Below are 23,086 nucleotides of genomic sequence, written 5' to 3'. Positions count from 1 at the left end.
CACCATCCTTGGCAATGGTGAGATGTGTCAATCTATGAACATGACATTGCCTAGTACATATGAGGCACTCCAGAGTTTTCATTGAATGAATGATATGAATTCTGAAAATAAATCCTATCATATTTAAGATGAGCTTGTGCAATGATCTAGCCCAAAAGAACTGTGGAAAAAAGAGTAAGCGCAGTTGAGTGAAAATGAATAGCAACATGGAAAAAGGTGAACTTACTTCCACCACATATTTTTTTTTTAATTCCAGATGAAGGAACTAAAAAGATATAACAACAACCCCCCAAAACCCTTTTTCTAACATAACTTTTAAAAGAGTGAGAAACCAATTTAATGTGAGCTACTAATTGCTCACGAGTAAATACTGATAAATTTTTAACTAAGGTAAGCAAAAAAATTTCCAAGGAAAAGGTGAAAAATAGAGCAATAAAAAACTATAAAGCACTTTATAATGAAATCCAGCCTACCTAGGGTGAAAACAACAGAATGGGGAAAAAAAAAAAAAACTTACAACACCTAGATTAAATAAAAAGCAAAGCAATAAGGAAAGAGTTTATACCAATGTATAAAAATACCAGCAAAATTCCCAACAGAAGACCAACAATGGGCATGAACAGTTTATAGGAAGAGAAATACAATAGAAACCAACCAGATAGAAAAATACGTAGGCATTAGAAATTAAAGATATGCAAATCAATTCATCAGTATTAAAATGCACTGTTATGCCCACTAAAAGAGAGACAGAAGAGAATAACAGAATTCAGATAGCACAGAGGATGAGCAGGCTGGAACAGTGCCCAAGGCCACCATCACTCAAAGGCTTAACGATATTGATAAAGAGCCATAATCTCTGGTTATCTGAAAACTGTAACTGGAAATAAGTAAAGAAGAGCTATATGAACAAAGCTGTTCACAGCAGCCTTTATTTATAATCACCAAGATCTCAAAATAACCCAAATACCTAGCAATTGATTTTGGTACATTTAATTGATAGACTGTTTTGAAACCACTAGGAATGTTGAATGTGTAAAAACATGAAGTTTTTGATGAAATAATAGATGAAAAATAGAACTCAAAATTGTCTGCCCACCATGCCCCAAACAATGGGAAAATAGAAAAAGATGAGAAGGGAACAAAGGATCAATAAAGCCCTGGTATTGGAATTGTCAGCGTCCTAGACAATGACAGATCTCTCTGGGCATCCACCTTAGCTGCTCGGAGGAGATGTGAACCAGAAAACACAGACTGCTCCTACGCAAAGCCCCTGGGGCACCAAAATAAAGTGGAGATTCCAGACCAAATCAGGTTGGGGCCCAGACATTTGCGTTTTTAACACTGGGTGAGGGTGTGATTCTTATAAACACTAAAGTTTGGGAACCATGGATTACTAAATTATTTCTAAGTAGTTTTGTGATTCTAGATTCAAATTTTCTACAGGCTATGTAGTTGAGTGTGGCTAAACAAAGGTGAATCAGGTTTACGCATCACGGCTCCAGTTTGGTCCTGGACAGGACAGAAGGGGTGGGGGGTTCTCAGGAGATGGACCAGTACCGGCAGGCGTGGACCTTTGCCCGGGCTTGTCCTTCTGGGGAGGATCCCTGCCTTTGCCAGAGTGGGTGTGACCACGCCTCGTGTCCAGCTGGAGCCTGTGTGCGTGATGCCTCACTAGGTCCTCACTAATCCTTGACCTTCACCCTGTCCCCTGCCCCCAGGGAAGTCACCCGGACCCTCCCTACCCTGGAATCTCTGCAGAGGCTGTTTGACCAGCAGCTCTCCCCTAACCTGCGTCCGCGGCCTCAGGTAAAGACTTTGGGACAGATGAGACTGATGAAACCGGTGGAGGAGGGGTGGGGACGTCGGATGGGGCATGGGGGAAAGAGGTACCCAATGTCCCGAGGGCTCAGAAGGAAGCACCGCCTTTGTTGGACCCCCAGAGTATGAGGGGGCCGGGGAGCCTCAGCACCCTGACCCCCAGTGAGGTTTATCCCCCAGCCCCCACTGGATTTTGATTTGAGGAATAAAGATTTCAAATTATGCAACCGCCAGCAAAACTCCTTCTTAGTGCTGAATAAGGAGGCAAGACAGGACCTTTTCCCACCATTTCTCATCAGAAACTGAAAAAAACATGAGGTGCCTAAATGCTTGATCCTGCCTCATGGCCCAGGAAGAGCAGGTGAAGGCAGGCCCCCGCCAGACATACACACACACACACACGCCCACAGCCTGGCAGGATGCCAAGGCCAAGTTGTCTGTGTCACAGAAGGTGTCCTTGGCAAAGCTAAAAACAAGCACAGATAGGACTCCCAGAGAAAGCACTTGCAAGGGACAAGGGTTTAAAAGTGTTTAAAAAGCAAACCCTTCCACGCACAATTAAGTAAAAGCAACCAAAGTTTTTAAGTGAGAAGAGGATTTTAAAAGCCTGTTTTACAGAAGAGGGACTGGGCATAACTGGGATACCCTGGAAAAGATGTTAGTAACACCTCATTAGTAACTGGAAAATGACCTGCAAAGCAGGAAGACCTCTTCTTGCCTCTCAGACAGGAAAATTTGATTGGTGAAGCCAGGACTTGGCTCTAACAGGAGGGTCAGGGACTCACAGTTGAGAGTGGAAATGGGTTTCCTGAAAGGCAATTTAGCCGTCTGCATGAAAATGTTTAATGCCGGGAGTCCTTCAAGCAAGCCATTCTACCTGCAGGCAGCTGCCTTAGGGTCTACATGTTTGCATAGAGATGTTGACAGAAATGTTTATCACAGCTTTGTCTCTAAAAACAGAAACGCTGGAAACACAGAGAGAGAAAGGGTTAAAGTATGATGCAGAATTCTGTTCTAAGGTGGATGCATTAACTCCAAGGCATACTGTTGGGTGAAAAAAGCAAACGGCAGAACAATATATAAACTAGGATGTAGGTCTACACGTGGAAATCGTACCAGAAGGGTTTATACCCAAAGGGCTACTCTGTTCATGAGGAGGGGATAGAATTGGGCCAGAGGGGCCTGGGTCAGGGGAGACTTCAGGTTTGCCCAAATGGTTTTTTGGAGTTGTTTTTTTTTTTTTACTGAGAAAATTTGTGTTCTATTTGTACAACTTAAAATTCATCAGGATAGAAAACAAACAAACCAAAAAAAAATGTAATTTTGCTTTCCTTGAAGTGAATGGTGGGTTAATTTCCAGGAAAGTAAAAGCAAATCTAGACAAAACAGAGACCCTACCAGACACTAAAATTTAAACCTTTTGAATACAAGACCACACACCCAAATCTTTGAAGTAGGATTAGAAGAGAGAGAAGGTTCCAGAGAGAGAAGCTGATAACAGCCACGCCCCAGCATGGTGCCCTGCGTGCAGAGGCCAAAGTGTTTACATTCGGTGGCAGGAGGCTGGGAGGTGGCATCAGGATTTAGAGAAAGGGTTCTGGCTGCCACCCTCCTGGCTGAGACCCTGACTTGTCAAGAAAAGCAGACAATGTCTTGATGCCTCCAGAAATTCACAAATGAAAGAGGGAGTTCCGAGGCTGCCTGAGGTAGAGGAAAGAACACTGGCCTCTGGATCAAAAACATCCAAGTTCAATATCTGACTCACCTCCCTCCCGCCTGCCCCGTCCTTAGTTGCCTTATCTGAGAAATGGGCATAGTCATATCTGCCACTGCAGGGGTATATGTAGGAGTAAATGAAATTGCTTGGATGAGACATCTGGCCATGGTAGCCTCTTACCAGCACTAGGCCCTTTCTGTTAGGTAGGCAAGATAAGATGGGGACCCCTGCGTGACATTTATTTGAGAACTGCTGGGAAGTGCAAAATGCAACATTATCAAAATGACTGCTGGTCCGAAGTTTGGGGAGAGCCCTGGGTCTGCCCTATGTAAGAACAGAGAGTCGTTAACCTTGGAGCCCACATCCTCCGAAGTTCAACTGAAAAGCTATGTGCAATAACCAGGTCAGCTTCTACAAACCCACAGGTGACACTCAGACCAATTCGCCCACATTGAGGCTGAGTTGTGAATTTTGCCCTCAACCTCAACGCTAGTGACGTTTGAGGCCGGGTCATGTTTTGCTGTGGGGGACTGTTCTGTGCATTGTAGGATGTTAACACATCCTGGCCTCTACCCACTAGATGCCATTAGAATCCCCCAATTTTCACAACCCAAAATGTTCCAGACATTGTCAAATGACCCCAGAGGGCAAAATCTGTACCAGCTGAGACCCACTGGGCGAGATCTACATTCAAATCTCAGGTCAACACCAGCTTTGTGACCTTGAACAAGTGACTCACCACTCTGACTCAGTTTCCCCATCTGCAAACCAAGGACTAGAAGAGTCAATACATCTTAAACACTCTGGGCATAGCATACAAACCCATCACATGGTCATATGTATTCTGCCTAACAAGGCAGTAGAGGCTAAGCTCCAGCGTTCTTCTAATACCTTTTGTTCCAAGAACTAACTCCCACTTGGTTGGTAGCTTCATTTATACTTTGTACGTCTTTGCCAAACCTGCCCCCAAAGACATAGATTCGAAGAGAGAGTGGGGAAGACACCATCCTACCACCAGGTGATGGCCTGGGTAGCAAGCAGGCAATCTCCAGTGTCTGAAGGAGGATGAGGGGGTTTGAATCTGCCATCTTTTCAACTCTTTATGAGAAAAACACCCCTAAAACAAGGGATCCTGTACTCTCCCACCTGCTGTCCTGCTCCATTCTTACCTGCATCTCAGCTCCACTCTTTTTTTTTTTTTTTTTTTTTTTTTTTTTTTCTGTACGCGGGCCTCTCACTGCTGTGGCCTCTCCCGTTGCGGAGCACAGGCTCCGGACACACAGGCTCCGCGGCCGTGGCTCGCGGGCCCAGCCGCTCCGCGGCATGCGGGATCCTCCGGGATCGGGGCACGAACCCGTGTCCCCTGCATCGGCAGGCGGACTCTCAACCACTGCGCCACCAGGGAAGCCCCTCAGCTCCACTCTTTTGAGCCCTCCTGCTGACCAATAGTAACTGAAGACTGATTGAGAGCTTTATCAAGGAGCAAGGGCCAAAAACCAAAAAGAATTAGAGAAAGTTGTGACAGAGTAACTGCCACGATGATGGCGGTGATGGCTGTGCTGGAGGTGGCCGTAGCGGCGGTACTGCTGATGGTCAGAAGTGATGGTGGTTGGTGACAGCAGGAGGAGAGAGCTAAAGCGGCTGCTGGGAAACTGAGGTCAAAATCCTCTGTAGGGACGTCCCTGGGGGTCCAGTGGGTAAGACTCCACGCTCCCAATGCAGGGGGCCTGAGTTCCATCCCTGGTCAGGGAACTAGACGCCACGTGCCGCAACTAAGAGTGCACAGGCGGCAACGAAGATCCTGCGTGTGGCAACTAAGACCCCGGTGCAGCCTAAATAAATAAATAAAAATCTTTAAATAATACTAATAAAACTTATTAAAAAAAAAAAAAAAAAAGCCTGTGTAACCTGGCTGACTTATTCAGGAAGGGGTGGGGTAAAGGGACATCTCCTCGGTGATAACCCTCATTCCACTCTGCTTAGTGTTCAAGATCATCAAGTCTGGTGTTCTTGTCCTAGTGGAGGGCGGGGATGGTGCCCTTTTAACTCTACATCTCCAGCACCTTGGGAACGTGTCTGGCACAGAATAGGTGCTTTGTAAGTATTTGTTCTGTGAATAAATGCTTGAGACCGTGGACTTGGTGCCAAGCAGACATGGTTTCCTGGCCTGCTGTGCCGTTACTAGCTGTGTGACTTCTGACAGGTAATTTCAGCTCTCTGGGCCTCAGGCATGCATTGAACAACTTTACCGAGCATCTTCACTGGCCATGCACCAATGTCAAGCACCGGACACATTTCTCACGGTCCCAATTCTCACAGTGTTTACATTCTAGCAGGGGAAATACGCAAAGAGCAAATAAACAATCGTGGTGATTGGTATGAAACAAAGCAGGGTGATCTAGTAGACATGATTTTAGCTCGTGTGGTCAGGGAAGACCTCTCTGTGGCTCTGAGACCTGAATGACAAGGAAGTGGCCTTCTCAGGTGACATCCATGTTTCTAGGGATTCCTCAGAAAGTGTAGCTCAAGGCCAAGAGCAGATCAGAAGTGAGGATGAGCGTGGCTGGGGCTGAGGGGTGGATCATACAGAGTCTTTAAGAGTTTGGATCATTTCCTCTCGGTGGTGGAAAACAGCTGGACGAGGGGGTTTTGAGCAGGGGACGGCTGTGTTTCGGAAGTCCAGCCAGGAGCACCGATGTAGTACACGTAGGAGGGTGGAAAGGTTATAATCGAGGACAGGCCTCGGTTTTGTTTAAGCAACTCAGAAGCACCAAGGAAGAAGCAGATTTAGAGGGAAGAAGAAAGGAAGATGTTTTGGTCATCATAATTTTGAGACGGTTTACATATCCCTGATTTCCTTGTCTGCAAAGGGGGACAATAATCGTACTTGTGGGGTTGTTAGGGAGATGAACCAAGATGAAGCGTGGAAAGCGCTCAGCCTGACGCCTCTCAGTGGCTGGCACTCAGCATCCCATCCTTATTTGCTCTTTTTCTCATGTCCCAGGTGCCTGGTGAGGCCAATCCGATCAACATGGTGGCCAAGCTCAGCCAACTGACAAGTCTCCTGTCTTCTATTGAAGATAAGGTATGTGGGGGACCCTGCAGCTTCCCTGCACTTCTCTCTGGCCCCCTCTTCGCTTGGAGAATGCCCAGGTATCCCTGTGACTCTGTCCCAACCTGTACTACCTCCCTTCACCTCCCAGCCTGAAGGGCCCCATGCGTCTCTGCCCACAGGTCAAGGCCTTGCTGCATGAGGGTCCCGAGTCTTCCCACCGGCGTTCCCTCATCCCACCAGTCACCTTTGAGGTAAGTGGCTGTGGACCTGTGCTTCACAGGAGGGGGCTGACAGGCGTTCTGGTCCCTGTGGAAGGTGGGCTTTTGGCTCAGGAGGGAGCCCAACGGCTGGGCTGAGATTGACGGTCAGTGGAACCAGCTCCCTGGGAAGATGATTAAACCTTAGAATGGGTGCCCAGATGAACCTGTGGAACCTTCGCCATGGGGAGGCTCCCAAGGAAGGAGCTTCTCATTGGCCCAAGATGCCAAAACTTCGTCCTTCTCCAAATGGGGGCAGTGAGTGTCATCAAACAGAGGGCCTCCCCGAACTGGCTGCAAAATAGTGCCTCAAGGAGGGATTGGGGGGAAAAAAAAGTGATTCCTGTGACTTCCCTGAAAGTGACTGAGTTAGAATCTCCAGCCCAGAAATTTGTTTTTCTTTTCGTTGTTTTTTTTTTTTTTTTTTTTTTTGTCGCTCAAAGGGGTATCTCTATTTGAGGAAATCAGCGTGTGACACTTTGAGAGATGAAATGTTACAGCTTGTACACCAAAATCAAAAAATGAAATGAAATTAAAAAATGAAATGGTTACCAAGGTAATGCAGGTCAGGGGATCAAAGGTGAAGGGTCACACATTATTAAAAAGAAATCCCAAAGGACGGCTGCATCACGATCTCTCATTAGTGTTCCAACGGTACCTCTCTTTGGGTAAACTTGAACATTTCGGCAGACATTCAAGCAGCTTTTTCGGTAAAAAGATTTTTACATGACTACTACTGCTGTTCCCGTGATCATCTTCTACAGGTGACACGGTGTTGAGAACATAGTAGGTGCGAGTTCCGCGGGATCCACTTTGGGAAACGCTCTTCCGGCTTGTTTTCGGCAGCCATTTCCCCTCCGCGCGCCACATCCTCCTCCTCCTCGCGACCGGGACCCCGAGCGCGCTGTTTTTCTTTTCTTTTTGCCCAGCACTGGTTCCACCTTCAGAAACAGGACAGGATGCCCATCCCCAAATCCTTCCTAGCCCTGATGACAATTCGATATTAAGATGTATTTCCATCTTCTGAACATGCCTAGGCAATTGTCTTTTTCCTAATCGTTATCGGTGAATGTTCACTTATTGGTTGTAACGAGGCCCAGGAGCGTAAATCTGTTACTTAAATCCTTTGTGGAAGTAGATGACACATCAGATTAGTGAGTGTTGTCACATTCAGCCGTGAATAAACCATCTTCCAGTCGTTCATCCGTTCCCTTCACCAGACCTGTTGGCGGAATAGCTGATGTGCGCACGGTGGACAAGCTGGGCTCCTCCCACGTTTCAGCGACTCTCACGAGCTGCCCATGGAAACTCCCTCTGCGGCAGGGAGGCTCAGAGACAGAAGCCCAGGGGTCCCGCGCGGGAGGGACACCAGGGCTGGACACATGGCCAAGGGCTGCCCAGTCATATCGACAAGGGGTCACGGACTGGCACTGTGAAAGCACAGAGAAGGGATAACCAACATCTCCTCTGCCCCACCCTTCCTCCCTCCCCCCCACCTCCTTTTCACAGGTGAAGTCAGAATCTCTGGGGATTCCTCAGAAATTGCAGCTCAAAGTTGATGTTGAATCTGGGAAACTGATAATTAAGAAGTCCAAGGATGGTTCTGAGGACAAGTTCTACAGCCACAAGAAAAGTAAGGCCCCCTCATGTCTGTAAAGTTCTCATTTTGCTAGTGCCCTTCCTGTGGCCGCTCAGCAGCAGGCTGCTGGAAAAGCAAGTCCTGCCAGGCACCTTCCACCCTCTGCTGGGGTACCCACCAACCCTCAGCCTGCCTGTGGGAACCCCCAGTCCTAAGGCTCCCCTCCCGTGCCCCCTCTACCTTGAGGCCTGCCCTGTACGCTCCACCTGCTTCCTCCCACCCTGGGGAAATGAGCTTATACTTGGCCCTGGGTGGCGGTTCCACGTGTCTTCACGCTCTTCCCTGCTAGAAGCCACGCTGATGCGTGTGGTCACCATTGTACCTGGTTCAGGCCCTGCTGACCAAATCAGGCTGCATCTCTAGGGTAACACAGACAGAGAAACAGTTTAGCATGGCATTAAAGTCATGAGCTCTGTCTGAATTCACATCCCAGCTCAGCCACTTAGCACCAGTGTGACCTTGCAAGCAACACTTAACCTTCCTGGGCCTCAGTTTCCTCATCTGTAAAATGGGGGCGATAAGGCTCATGTGAATGGATCTACATGTAAGGTTCCTTAGGAAAACCTAGCACATAGGAGCCAACTCTGGGCAACTGAGGCTTTGCATTTCAAACAAACTCATCAGTAAAATGGAAAATGTTCACATGCCAAAAAGTTATAGAGAAGCTGCTGTGGGCCAGGCACTGGGGATCCAGGGTAAGCCGGATGGTCGAAGACTCTGTCCACGTGGAATTTACATTCCAATGCATTGAGTGGCCAATAAATATGTCAATACGATGATTTCAGCTATTACTGAGTGCTCCGAGGAAGGCCACAGATTGGATGGAGAATAACTGGGGAGGGGGCGGGGAGGCAGTTTTGGAGGCAGAGTCTAGAATTGGCAGCCTTGATAGTGAGGATGGCAAGTGACAGCCTGCAGTGTGGCCAAGGTCAGGGGAAGAGAAAGGGGAAAATGCTCAGATGTGCCCCTGGCATCACTGGCCTCAGAGGCTGGCCTGCCAGGGAGGGGCAGCTCCAAGCCTCAGTTTCTCCGTCTGTACAAGGCGGGAGCCTATGTATCGTAACATGATATTTTCTGAGCCACATTTCCTTACTTGATCTCATTTTATCCTCACCTGGCCCACAGATTCCCTGAGGTACTTGGTAAGTGCTGTGGACTCTCCCCTCAAATTTCACACAGCAGTTTGTATTCCAGTTCAGGTTTTCCAACCCCTGAAGACAAAGTCCCTCTGGTCTGTAAACAGTATTTTTTATTCTGCAGGGGCTCAAAATTTGTTTAGTAACATATAATGAGGGATACCAGATTAGCAAATAAAACTACGGGATGCCCAGTTAAACTTAAATTTCAGATAAACGATGAAAAAGTTTTAGTATAAGTATGTCCCGTGCAATACTTGGAACATACTTATAGTAAAAAGGTATGCCTTTTTCTGTAAAGGAATCCCAGGCATCCTGTATTTTATCTGGCAGTTCCAGGCATGATCAGTATCTTTTGTTCTTAATAAAGTAGTGTGAGGAGAGAAAGAACAGAGAAGGATAAACCAGAAAACATCAAAGTAGAGAGTAAAGGTAACTATTTTTTCATGAAACTTGTGTTGTAGTTATACATACACATGCACACACACATAGAAATTGTATGCATGTGGTCACCATGTCAAATCTTTTTCCTGCTGTCTGGAAGCAGTGGACTCTCCTCTGGTTCTGTTAGAAGCCTGACTTGTGGGATGGAATGTTCTGGAGGCAGGTTCTAATTGGAGACCATGACTGATGGCTGCTGTTGAAAAGTTGGGAAAATCCCGCTGCACTAGCCTTGCCAAGCAGGTGCCTGTAGGGAGTGTGGGCCGTGCTTCCATGCTGTCTGCCCACTGTCGTTTAGCCCATGAGTTGGAGTGGCCTTCAGATATTGTCCTGGGTCACCAACACCCACTCTACCTCAGCAGAGATGGCAAATGGGAGCAGGTCACAGCACATCCCACAGGGGTCTCTAGGGTACATGACACGAGCCACAGCCTCGCCCCATCAAGAACACTGGCCTGAGCTGTCTATTCAGATGGCGGATATTTGGCCTGACAGCCAAGCCCTGCAGATACCACCCGTCACCCCTAGAACCTCCTAGGGCTGGACATCCAGGCGGGGCAGGAAGGGGGTGGTGTGTTCAGCACCAGCTCGATGTCAGACACTGTGCTGGGAACAGCAGGACAGAGGATAAGAGCACACATGGGCTCCGGGGCTAGACTGCCCAGGTCCAAATCTAGGCTCTGACCCTTGCTAGCTGTATCATGTTGGCCTAGTTGCTTAACTGCTCTGTACCTCCATTTTCTCATCTGTGAAATGGGAATAATAGGCTTGTCATGAGTAGACGAGCTAATGCCTGTAAAAGTGCATCCCATGAGCCCAGAGGCAGCACTGACCCCACGGCACAGTGTCCAGGTAGAGGCCATGGGGGCTGCCCTGTCCTGCAACCTCCTGCTCCTGAGTCCCACCTGGGCTGTGGCATGAAGGTCCAAGGGGTACTCTCAGGGCAGCAGCGGGGATGGAATTCTGGGGACGAGCCCTGTGCAGGAGGTGGGATGCAGAAAGGAGGAAAGTGGTGTTAGGAGCACAGGGAGGTGTTAGAAGCCCAGCCTTGAGTCCCAGGTCAGCCACCTGTGACCTTGGTCTAGTGCCCTCTCTCTGTCCTCAGTTTATTATTCTGTCAAATAGGTATAGTAGCATCCTATAGGGCTGCCGTGAGTCTTCAGTAAGTAAACATCAAAGTACACAGTGTCTACCGTCTAGCAGATGCTCAAAAAATTGGCTGCTACCACTATCATCATATAATTATCCCTCCAAGGCAGCTTTGAGGAAAGCAGAACCGAGCAGTGAGGAGGACGACGGATCAGGAAACGAAGTCCCTAGACACTGGAGTGTGACAAGCTGTCATATTCACGCAGAGTTGGGATCGCAGTGCCGGGGCAGGACCGCTCCGTCCACTGCCAACTTGGGCAGGAGAGCTGGGGACTTACTGAGGGTGTGAGCAGGGAAGGGCTGTTGAAAGTGACGGGCTTAGAACCATAGTTTCCTCTTAACGACCACAGAGACTGACTTACAACTGAAAGAAGTGGACCCAGGTTTTACAGAAGGAAACAGAAACCTACAATGAGTAAGGAGATTGTCAGAGAGTGCCTGATTGCTCTGAAAACTTGAGGTTTCTGGACTGAAAGAAATGCTCCTCAGGATTCTGAGAAGCACTGTGAATTCTTGTCAGTTAATTCAATGGACATTTTTCTTTTGAGCATCTTCCGTGGGCCAGCCCTGAGCTATAGCCCTCCCTCAAAGAATCTGCAGTTCAGGAGGGAAAGCTGACCGTGTGTGCATGTATTAGAATGTGGGTCAGATGTGAGGTTAGCCCTGGAGGAGGACTGATGAGCTCTGTGTGGGGCTGTGCGGGGAAGCTTCACACCACAGAGGTGGCTCTGCCTGGGGCTTCGGAGGATGAAGAATTCACGGGGCCTTGGTGACCCGGGGTGTGTTCTAAGTGCAGTGAGCCACTGTCTGGAGGTTTCAAGCAGGGGAATGGTGTGATCCCCTCTAAAATGAACTCTGGCTGCTGTGCTGAGAATAAATGGTGGCAGGGGCAGGCAGAGACGGGGAGACCAATTAAAGGGCTATGACAGTGGCCGGCAAGAGGTGGTGGTGGCTTGAGATGGGGAAAGATAGGCAGATGGGGAATGTTCTGGAGGTAGAACTGCTCAGTCCAGCTGATGGAGGAGATGGAGAGGGGCAAGGGAAGAGGAACCAAGATGATTCTATGTAACTAGGTATGGGAACAAGTGGGCCACTTACTAACCCTGCTACTAATACTAATATTAGTATTAATAATACTAATTCTGAGCAAGCAAGATGCCATGTCCCAGGGGCAGCCACACAGTCCTGCAAATGGAAGGAAAACCAGAAATTCAGAGGGAAGGAGCCATAGCCTAATAGCAGCAGATTTGGAGAAGTTGGGGCGTTCCAGTTGGCAGCAGTAGGAGTCACGCTGTGGGACACTGACTGCCTCTGACAAGGCTGAGGGGACTTCTGGGAGCACGGGCCCCCCACGATTTCCCTAGAGTGAGACTTCAGCTCAAGATGGTGGCTGAACACACACACGATTGTCAGTTCCCTTCCTAAAGGCAAAACTCACAGGGACAAAGAAAACAGGAGGGAAGATAATGGCAACATAAGTCTGAATGCTGAAAAGCAGATGGATAATGATAACCAATTTATAGGAACCAAAAAAGCTAAATTTTAAGTATGGCATAAATTTTAAGTATGGCATAGGAAAAGTTGAGACGCCTGACATACCACAGAACCACCAAGGGCATAGGAATCAATAGCAACCGGGGCCCCTGGAGTGAGGGTGAAGCTGGGGTTATAAACAGCAGGATTGGATGAAAATCTTTTTAAAAGAGTTAGACCCACCAGATCCCTGTCCATGCCACACAGCGGGTGGCTACCCCTCACACGTTAGGCAGAAGACCTGAGGTTTAGTCTCTGGAGGAGGTAAGGGACTGGGAGACACCAGGCCTGGTGAGGGCAGAGGAAACTACCAAAAACAGAGGGCTCAACAACAGTTACTTCTGAACGCTGAGATGCCAGCCTTCACCCCTGCCCAGCTCGGGATACTGCCAGCCAGGCCCACACCCTGCAGGCAGGCAGTTGGAAGATTCTTCCTGGACCACATGACCAGCCGAGGAACAAAAATCTAAAGACACTGCCATGAAGAGGTTCCCCACAAATCAACCCATGAGACCACCCAGTGGAGAAACCTTGGTGGAGAGTCCCCCACTGGCACTGTTGGGATCCACAGCCAAGGACCACCAGACATTGGAGAGAAGCCTGGAATAGGAAACAATGAGACTCAAGGCAGAAGTAAGGAAAAAGACAAAAAACTTGCAGGAAACAAATTATGACAGTTAAAAGAAATTGGACCAGGAAACAAGAACAGAACGCTATTAAAGGAACACTGCGAGAACAAAATAAAAATGAAGAAAAAGGAGAAGGAAGGGAACAGGAGATTAGTAAGGAAAATAAAAACATTAGAGCAGAATCTTTTTTCAGAAATTTTTAAAATAAAAACTCAAAGGAAGGGTGGAAAGATAAAGTCGAGGAAAGCTCCCAGAAGGTAGAACAAAAGGACAAAGTGAGGAGAAATAGGAGAGAAGGGATTTTTGAAAATTAGAAGACCAGTCCAGGAGTTCCAATACCAATATAATGAGAGTCAGTAAGAGAAAACCGGGAAACAGTGAGAAAAAACATTAAAGAAACAATTCAAGAGAAGTTCTCAGGACTGAACAATATCCGTTTCCAGACTGAAAATGGCCCACCGAGTGTCCAGCGTACTCTGAGGCACATGCAACATTGGAAAGTCTCATAACAGTGGATTCTAAGAAAAGATCCTAAAATCTTCAAAGCAAAAGATAGATTATAGCCTGTGTCAGGGGTCCCCAAGACCATATCCAGGTACAGTGAGTGATTCTCCAGGAAAACTCCCAGGACTCAGTGTAGAGTCATATAGCTGTGGTTTATTACAGTGAAAGGACATAGCACAGTCAGCAAAGGAGAGACCAAGCACAAGCTTCCAGAAGTCCTTTCCCTGTGGGGGTCACACAGGACGTGCTTAATTCCTCCCCTGATGAGTCGTGACAACACATGTGAAATGTCATTTACCAGGGATGCTTGTTAGAGACTCAGAATCCCGGGATTTTACTGGAGGCTGGTCATGTAGGTACCTTCTGCCTGGTACACACCCAGACTCCCAGAAGGAAAACAAATATTCAGTGTAGGGCTTCCCTGGTGGCGCAGTGGTTGAGAGTCCGCCTGCCGATGCAGGGGACACGGGTTCATGCCCCAGTCTGGGAAGATCCCACATGCCGCAGAGCAGCTGGTCCCATGAGCCTTGGCCACTGAGCCTGAGCGTCCGGAGCCTGTGCTCCTCAATGGGAGAGGCCACAACAGTGAGAGGCCCGCGTACCGCAAAAAAAAAAATTCAGTGTAAACCACACTGTTGGTACAAACATCACAGACACAGTGAGTTGCTCTTAGTTCTGGTGATGCTGGGAACCCTCCCCAAATCCAAGGTCCTAGATGCCAACCAAGGGCCACCTTCAAGCAGACTTTCCAAGGATAGCAGTCAGGCTTGCCATGTGAACTCTTCTGCATACAGATGGATCAGAATGATGTTTTATTTCTCAGCAGCAATGCTGCAAACTAGAAAGGATGGAGCAAGGTCTCCAGAGTCCTGAGGAGAATTATTCCTAACTTAGAGTTGTGCCAGTGAAGTGTGAGGGTAGAGTTGTCAGACATGCAAAGCTTCCAGAAATGTATCACCCCCTCCCTTCTTTCTTGGAAAGCTACTAGCGATGTTGCTCTACCAAAATGAAGGCATAAACTGAGGAAGAGGACGACATGGGATCCAATACAAGAGAGACAGAGGTGAATGGATTTCCCAGATGATGGAGAAGGAAGGCCCTAAAGTAACAGCTCTGCATCAGGCCTAGAGGTCACCAGTCTGGAGAAGAGAAGGCCCAGAAGCTCTGGGAGAGGCTCCCTCAGGATGATGAAACTGATGAAAGTGATTGACCGCACAGAAAAGAGAGTTACAAACTGAGAGAGTTAGGACCACTGAAAAAATAGGGCAATTATTAACTCCAGGAAAAACAGAAAGTTGTATAGGAAAAAGAAAGCAGTCAGGGCTTGTCTGTCAAGAGCATTCCCATAATAACAAACACTGAATGCTTATCTGGCCAAAATGATGATATAATTATTAGAAGGATGATGGAGGGACTGAAATTATACATTGGCAGGGGGAGGGGAATGGTGAGGTGGGGGAACAGGCTGTAAATGTGAAAGAGAGCTAAACCTTCATCTTCTATAGTGGGAAGTCAATATGTAATAGGAAAGACCTAAGACTGAAACACCAGGAAGTAGCAATATAAGCATCGTATTTAGAGTCATGAAGTAAAATTCCAAAAGAATCCATTAAAAGAATTGAAAGTGGTTGCCTCTAGGGAGCCGAACATTGGAGGGAGATGGGGTTGGGGAGTGCTATTGTTCGTAAAAATCTTGTAGAACAAATTGAGCCTTTTAGTCGTTGATAGAAGTAAAAATATTTAATTTTTCATTTCAGATATAAATTCAAAACAAGCACAAGAGGGAAGGGAGGAAGAGAAAGGAAGGAAAAGAGATAAGGAGGAGGAGAGAGAGAGAGAAGGAAGGGAGAGAGGGAAGGAGCTGAAAAGATGGACAGTCACACTGTCTCTGCTCCGGCCAGGCCACCCTTCCTGTTCCAGGTACCACCCTTCCCAGCCCTGAGCTCCTCCCTGTAAGAGGAGCAAGGATCTGGGAGACCAGGCACAAATCTGGTGCTCAGCCTGGACACGGAAAAGTCAGGATTGTTGATGGTCAAGTGCCAGAGTATAGTGGAGGCTCTACATATTGGGTGATGATGAGAAAAATGAACTTTCATCCCTCTTCAGTCTTGCAGCTCATCAAGTCTCAGAAGTTTCTGAACAAGTTGGTGATTTTGGTGGAAACAGAGAAGGAGAAGACCCTGCGGAAGGAATATGTTTTTGCTGACTCCAAAGTAAGTGACGACAAACCACTAAGATGGGCCAAGAGGGGAGGGGGGGACGCACAATTTCTGAGGCTTGCTGTGCGCCTGGAAGTTGGTACCATGGGCTCACTCAGCTCTCACAACCCATTTCCCACCTGGGAAAGCCAAGCGCAGGAAGCTGAGGGGGTGCGTTCCAGGCCAGCTGGGATTCAAGCATCACAGCTCCATCCTCTTCCTTTGCTACCACGCCTGCCCCTGAGAGAGTGCATCCTTTATCATCCACGTCTTACTAGCCCTGAGCCCCACTGGGGGGCTTTGAACTTCCCCGGGATGCACCCGGAGGCCCTCAGGGGCACTCACGATTTAAATCTGAGCCTCAACCAGCGCTCCCTGCATTTCTACACTTTGCCCCACTCTGCAGAAGTGCGAGTCCCTGCCAGGCCTGGCTGCTGGAATAAGAGGTGGGTGGGCCGATGGAGAAGCCTGGGATCTGGGCGTTGTGGTGGCCTCTGCACAGACGGTGTCTCTGTGACCTTACCCCTCACTTCAGACATGCCAACGAGGGGCTGAAACCCACCCTTGCGGCCCTGCTGTGTATTCTGCAGTGTACGGGTCGGATAAGGCAGGGCACAGAGACCGCAGCACGTGAGGTGTTGGCGGACCGTGTCGGCACCATGGCAGAGGGACAGGGCTTCTATCACAGGATCACAGGGACAGCCCCATCGAGTGCCGGGACCTAGCTCTTTCTACCTGTGTGGCAGGGGTGGGCTGCTGGGAGGCCAGTGGGGGGTCCAGGGGTGCCCAGAACTGGCTGAGAGGGTGAAAGGGACTGGGAGGAATGATAGAGAAGGAACTGGGAAAAACAAGGAAGTGGGGGCCAGACAGGTGGGGGGAGGCAGAAACCTGGCTGGGCATCGTGCTGGGCACGTGGGCAGAGGTCCAAAACCCAGTTCTGCTCATTGCCGCAAGCTCAGAAGGATGAGGCCCAGCAGTAAACCGAGGCACTGAATATTGAGCCATTTGTAACTAAAAGCAGGTTTCCATAAAGACAGCCGTCACAATTCTTCGTGAGCTGCTTTCTTCAGAGGGAACTTAGATTTGCAATTAGATTGAATCATATGAAATTGCCATCTACGTAGGTCTGAGGCAGTCACACATTGGTAATTTCATATAGTGCAGCCTAAAACTTTGGGGCACGCTTGTTTGGTCACCCTGCCCTATTGAACTGTAAGCTACGAGAGGGCCACGTCTACTTTGTGCCCTACTGTGTACCTAGGACAACTAAATGAAGACTATTAAGAAGGCTACGACAGCCTTTGTGTGTTCTTTCCTTTTTAATTAGTTTCTTTGATTTATAGTTTCTTTCATTACATAAGTAATCTAATTCTCATTAGGGAAAAAGTACACAGATCAACAAAAAGTTTAAAATAGAAACACCCCTATACCACTAGTAATCCTTGGACTCTATCTTTCAGGATGGTTTTTGTTTGTGTTTTTTTAATACAAATGTAGTGGTGCTGTTCATAGTGGGGTTTTTTTTTTTCTTTCTTTTTCTTTTTTTTTTTTTGCGGTACGCGGGCCTCTCACTGTTGTGGCCTCTCCCGTTGCGGAGCACAGGCTCCAGACACGCAGGCTCAGCGGCCATGGCTCATGGGCCCAGCCGCTCTGCGTCATGTGGGATCCTCCTGGGCCGGGGCACGAACCCATAACCCCTGCATCAGCAGGCAGACTCTCAACCACTGCGCCACCAGGGAAGCCCTGTTCCTAGTGTTTTGTCAACTGGTTTTTCATACTAAACAATGTATCTTGACCATCTACCCTTGTTGATGAAGTACTTCTACCCCCAAATTTTTAAAACCTGTGGTCTTCTAGCATATGGATGACCCATAATACAGTTAGTAATTCATCTCCTAAGACTGGACACGAAGGTTTCTAATATTTTCTGCTGCAGTCCCCACGACATAGTCAGGTCTTCGAACAGTCCCTGATTCTTTCCTTAGTCAGGTCCTTGCAGTGGAAGGGCTGGGTCAGAGAGAAGCCGCTCTCTTAAGACCTCGGACACGTATTTCCAGATGGCTCTCCTGGAAGTCCACACTGATCTGCGCTCCCCTCAGTTTTCTCGAAGCTGACCAGTCCTTTGAAAGTATCATGTGCAGGGAGGCAGAGGCCTGTCTGAGTCTGTCTGCCCTTCAATCCCTAGAAGAGAGAAGGCTTCTGCCAGCTCCTCCAGCAGATGAAGAACAAGCATTCGGAGCAGCCGGAGCCCGACATGATCACCATCTTCATCGGCACCTGGAACATGGGTGGGTCCACGTGCCGCCCCGCCTCCAGGCACCTCCCCTGGGGCTCTGCTTTGCTGCCTCAAGCATCCTTGCCTGTCTCCCCCCAACCCCCAGTCCCGAGACCTGGGTACCCATCCTGAGACAAGGGGTAAGAGCAGCAAGCCCTGGGATTCTCATACCCCAAGTGCAGCTGAAATGGGTTACGTTGCTTGTCGAAACTGGAAAGTCTGAATATATGGGTGAAGAGGCTCTTGGGCACCTGCCAGCCTGGGGCAGCTTGCCAAGGGGCTTCAGTCCTGGAAGGAAGAGCTCCCTTTTTGATTTGGGCTGCCAGGTTGATTGAGCAAGAAAGAGAAAGAGAGATGATGCCTAGTTGAATTTGAATTTCATATAGACAACAAATTATTTTTTAGTATATGTGTTTAGCTAGAAATAAATACATACATACTAAATATATATTATGCTAAATATATATACTATATATATTTACATACTAATATATACTAAGTATATATCATATACTAAATATATAAATATATTATACTGAATATAAATTATAGTAAATAATTATTTAGTATAACTATTAGGCTAGAGGTAAGTGCAAATATACACCAAATATACATTGTACTAAATATATACAATATATACTTAGATGCTAATACAAATTTTTATACTAATATGAATTACACTAAATAATTATTTAGTGTAAATATTCAGCTAGAAATTTCAAAAAATTAAGTAGATACAGAATGTCTAGTTAATTTAAATTTTAGACAAACAGTTATTGCATGGGACATACTTATTCTAAAAATTATCCATTGTTTATCTGAAATTTGAATGTGACTGGGCATCTGTCTCGCCTACTTTTGTCTAGAGCAGAGTCAGGACCACCTCCCAAGGCAGCACAGTGTCACCCAGCAGCCCCCCGGGAGGAAGAGGCTGAGCAGAAGCCCTTCGTGGAGGGGGAGGGGGACAATCCGAAATAGAAACGCAACATGGGACTCCTGGCCTGTCGCTTGGTGGAGGAGGGGCTGGCGTTTCAGGAGGGAAGTCAGGAGCGCTGCCCACCCCGATGCCACCAGACCCAGTCTCCCCAGACCTGCAGGCCCAGAGATTCCAGGGGCCACGGCAGCGCTGAAGTAGAACCCTTGCCCAGTTCCTGTGTGCTTCTCTCCCCACCAGTGTTTCTTACTGGCCGCCTGATTTCCTCAGCTCTCACACTTGGGGGTTCATGCACGTGGGCACCGGCCCCTTCCCGTTTTTCCCTCTGCGAGCCTGGACGTCTTAGATTTGGCCGGGCACGGTTCAGGCCGTCCAGGTGCACAGCTGCAGGGGGTGCCCTTGACACGGCCTGAAGGAGCTGGCCAGGGCCCTGCCTCACCAGGGCAGCAGGCGAGGGTCTCCCCGAGCAGAGACCACCAGGCCCCAGGGTAGGTGCCCCCATCCTGAGCCACAGTGGGAGCAGAGCTCGGCGGCAGTCAAGTCACTCCGGTTCTTGGCTTCTTGGCACTTGTGAACCAAGAAAGTTATCTCTTGGAGAAAAACGTTTACTCAACCTCCAAGGGCATTCTCAGGGAAATCAATCTTTATCATCGTTTCTTTATTGAGCTGTTTCAGCCCAGCTTTTGAAATGGCACTAGGGGGGCCTCCATGCTCTTCCATTTCTCTGGCTAACTCCCGCACATCTCTTGGTTTTCGGCTGAGATCTCTCTTGTGCAATGAAGGCACTGTTGTCTCCTAACCATGGGTTAGAAGCCTCCATGCTAAACTTGTCAGCCTACAGCGTTCTCTCACCACCAATGGAATGTAAACTCCTCGAGGCCTGTGTCTCAGTTATCACTAAAGCCCCAGAAACTAGGACAGTGTCTGACATCTTCTGCTACTAGTTCAAGTTACAGAATCTTCAGGTGTTTCTAGTCTTTGAAACTTACTTTATCTTTACAAAGAAATGTAACTGAGGGAATTACCTGGCAGTCTCGTGGTTAGGACCCTGCACCTTCACTGCTGAGGGCCCGGGTTCAATCCCTGGTCAGGAAACTAAGATCCGGCAAGCTGTGCAGCGCAACCAAAAAAAAAAAAAAAAGGCGTTGCTTTAAAACATCAGTATTAAAAAAAAAAAACTAAAAAAAAAAGAAAAAGACAAGTAACTGAGTTCTCACCCTCCCTTACATCCTGGGGGATGATAGTACCTAGTTCTTTAAGGTATATTTCATTGGGTGAACTGAATGGTTTCCAGTGACTATGTGAACCTCTCCCACCCCCCACGTCTGTTTTGAATTCTCCTGATGTACCTCTGACTCACTTGGTGTTGGGTTTTGCTGTTGAAGGTAACGCCCCCCCTCCCAAGAAGATCACGTCCTGGTTTCTCTCCAAGGGGCAGGGAAAGACGCGGGATGACTCTGCTGATTACATCCCCCATGACATTTACGTGATCGGCACCCAGGAGGACCCCCTGGGAGAGAAGGAGTGGCTGGAGATACTCAAACACTCCCTGCAAGAAATCACCAGCATGACTTTTAAAACAGTGAGCAGTGGCCACAGCCCTGGGTGGGACTCCGGGGCAGTAGACTGCGCAAATCAGGAGCATCTCAGAAGCAAGAATGTGCTCAGTGGTCCCCCCTGGCTTCCAGGGCCAGAGAGGAGCACCTGTATCCAGAAATTAATGGTGTCCGTGAGCATTGCTCATCACTGGGGTCCTCCCTCTTCCCTGCCTGAGCTTGTAGGTCATCTTTACTTCATCGAAATCTCATCTGTGCCGGCTCTCATCTTTAAGACACTTTGTCTCATCTGTGAGGCATCCTTTGGAGTCCCCCAAAGTGTAGGGACTACAGACAGGGCGCCCCACACCTGGGGCGAGGGATGGGTGTGAATCTCTTGCTCTGGGGTCAAGCACTGTGTCTGGCCCAGGGTCACAGCCTTGTCCTCCCTGCCAGGTCGCCATCCACACCCTCTGGAACATCCGCATAGCGGTGCTGGCCAAGCCAGAGCACGAGAACAGGATCAGCCACATCTGCACCAACAACGTGAAGACGGGCATCGCCAACACGCTGGGTGAGCAGGGGGGCTGTGTCCCACGTAAGCTCGCTCCTGCCGACGCTCGCGTGTCCATCCCACCTGGGGTGGGTGGTCCTCCCAGCCTAAACGCGCTCGGGGTCTACACCAGTGCTTCTGGGCATCTGGCAGAACGTGGGTTCTGACTCAGTACATCTCAGGAGGAGCCCGACATTCTGTGTTTCCAACGAGCTCCCAGGTGGTGTCAGCACTGCTAACCCACGGACCCTACCTTGAGTGTCACGGACCGAGGACAGGGGTTGACAGACGTGCTGTGAAAGGCCAGGTAGTGAGTATTTTAGGCTTTTCAGTCCACGTGCAACTCCTCAGCCCTGCGGCTGACACACGAGAGCAGCCACAGACAGCAGGAACATGAATGAGCGCAGCCGTGTTCCAGAAAACTGTATTTACGAACAAGTCATGGGTTCAGTTTGGTCACAGACTGTAGGGTATGATCCCTGGTCTAGATCTAGACAGACTCAGGTTGGAGGTGGAAACTTTGGTATCAGCTGTGAGCCTGTGGGGACCAGTCATGGTGCTTCAGAGAACTGAAAACAGCAGAGGGCTGCACGCCTGTGAGTGTGAGTGTGAGTGTGACTGTGTGTGTGTGAGAGAGAGTATGTGAGTCTGTGTGTGTGTGTCTGTATGTATGTGTGTGTGTGAGTCTGTCAGTCTTTCAGTCTCTGTGTGTGAATCTGTGTGTGTCTGTCACTGTGTGTGTGTGTGTGTGAATCTGTCAGTCTGTGTGTATGAGTCTGTCAGTCTGTGTCTGTGTGTGTGTGTGTGAATCTGTCAGTCTGTGTGTATGAGTCTGTGTGTGTGAGTCTGTCAGTCTGTGTGTGTGTGTGAATCTGTCTGTGTGTATGAGTCTGTGTGTGTGTGTGAGTCTGTCAGTCTGTGTCTGTCTGTCTGTCTGTGTGTGTGTGAATCTGTCAGTCTGTGTGTATGAGTCTGTGTATGTGTGAGTGAGTCTGGCAGTCTGTCAATCTGTGTGTGTCTGTGTGTGTGTGTGTCTGTCACTGTGTGTGTGTGAGTCTGTCAGTCTGTGTGAGTCTGTCAGTCTCTGTGTGTGTGTGAGTCCGTCGGTCTGTGTGTGTCAGTCTGTCAGTCTGTGTGTGTGTGAGTCTGTCAGTCTGTCAGTCTGTGTGTGTGTGTGTGTGAGTCCGTCGGTCTGTGTGTGTGTGTGTGAATCTGTCAGTCTGTGTGTATGAGTCTGTGTATGTGTGAGTGAGTCTGTCAGTCTGTGTCAGTCTGTGTGTGTGTGTGAATCTGTCAGTCTGTGTGTATGAGTCTGTATATGTGTGAGTGAGTCTGTCAGTCTGTGTCTGTCAGTCTGTGTGTGTGTGTGTGAATCTGTCAGTCTGTGTGTATGAGTCTGTGTGTGTGTGTGAGTCTGTCAGTCTGTGTCTGTGTGTGTGTGTGTGTGTGAATCTGTCAGTCTGAGTGTATGAGTCTGTGTATGTGTGTGAGTCTGTCAGTCTGTCAATCTGTGTGTGTCTGTGTGTGTGTGTGTCTGTCACTATGTGTGTGTGAGTCTGTCAGTCTCTGTGAGTCTGTCAGTCTCTGTGTGTGTGTGTGTGAGTCCGTTGGTCTGTGTGTGTCAGTCTGTCAGTCTGTGTGTGACGGTGAGTGCCTGAGGGCAGGTGCAGCCACACAGGGGGCCGTGGGTGTAGCTGAGGGCGAGGCCAGCGG

At 48.5% G+C, this 23,086-nt stretch overlaps 2 protein-coding genes across 2 annotated transcripts in view; one reads left to right on the top strand and one right to left on the bottom strand.

Annotated features, from left to right (window-relative positions):
• The window catches only part of INPP5D (inositol polyphosphate-5-phosphatase D), a 134,537-nt gene that overhangs the window by 77,700 nt on the left and 33,751 nt on the right, over positions 1-23,086 (top strand). Inside the window, exons 6-13 of the mRNA XM_082630665.1 lie at positions 1,719-1,806; positions 6,540-6,620; positions 6,770-6,841; positions 8,357-8,480; positions 15,985-16,091; positions 18,262-18,364; positions 20,671-20,867; positions 21,277-21,394. Coding sequence (XP_082486791.1) covers positions 1,719-1,806; positions 6,540-6,620; positions 6,770-6,841; positions 8,357-8,480; positions 15,985-16,091; positions 18,262-18,364; positions 20,671-20,867; positions 21,277-21,394 — 890 coding nt within the window. The remainder of the gene's footprint in view (positions 1-1,718; positions 1,807-6,539; positions 6,621-6,769; positions 6,842-8,356; positions 8,481-15,984; positions 16,092-18,261; positions 18,365-20,670; positions 20,868-21,276; positions 21,395-23,086) is intronic.
• Positions 7,169-7,746, bottom strand: LOC309809526 (calmodulin-binding transcription activator 1-like). Its single transcript, XM_082630670.1, has one exon. The coding sequence runs from the start codon at positions 7,715-7,717 to the stop codon at positions 7,475-7,477; it is 243 nt and encodes an 80-aa protein (XP_082486796.1). The 5' UTR covers positions 7,718-7,746; the 3' UTR covers positions 7,169-7,474.

This window comes from Mesoplodon mirus (assembly GCF_964341445.2).
Source record: "Mesoplodon mirus genome assembly, chromosome: 8".
In the NCBI taxonomy this organism is placed as follows: domain Eukaryota; kingdom Metazoa; phylum Chordata; class Mammalia; order Artiodactyla; family Ziphiidae; genus Mesoplodon; species Mesoplodon mirus.
The sequence above is the reverse complement of the archived record's forward strand: the minus strand, read 5'-3'. Positions and strand labels throughout refer to the sequence as shown.

Coding starts and splice junctions, on each gene's coding strand:
- LOC309809526 (XM_082630670.1), bottom strand. CDS start 7,717: ATGTGGCGCGCGGAGGGGAAATGGCTGCCGAAAACAAGCCGGAAGAGC.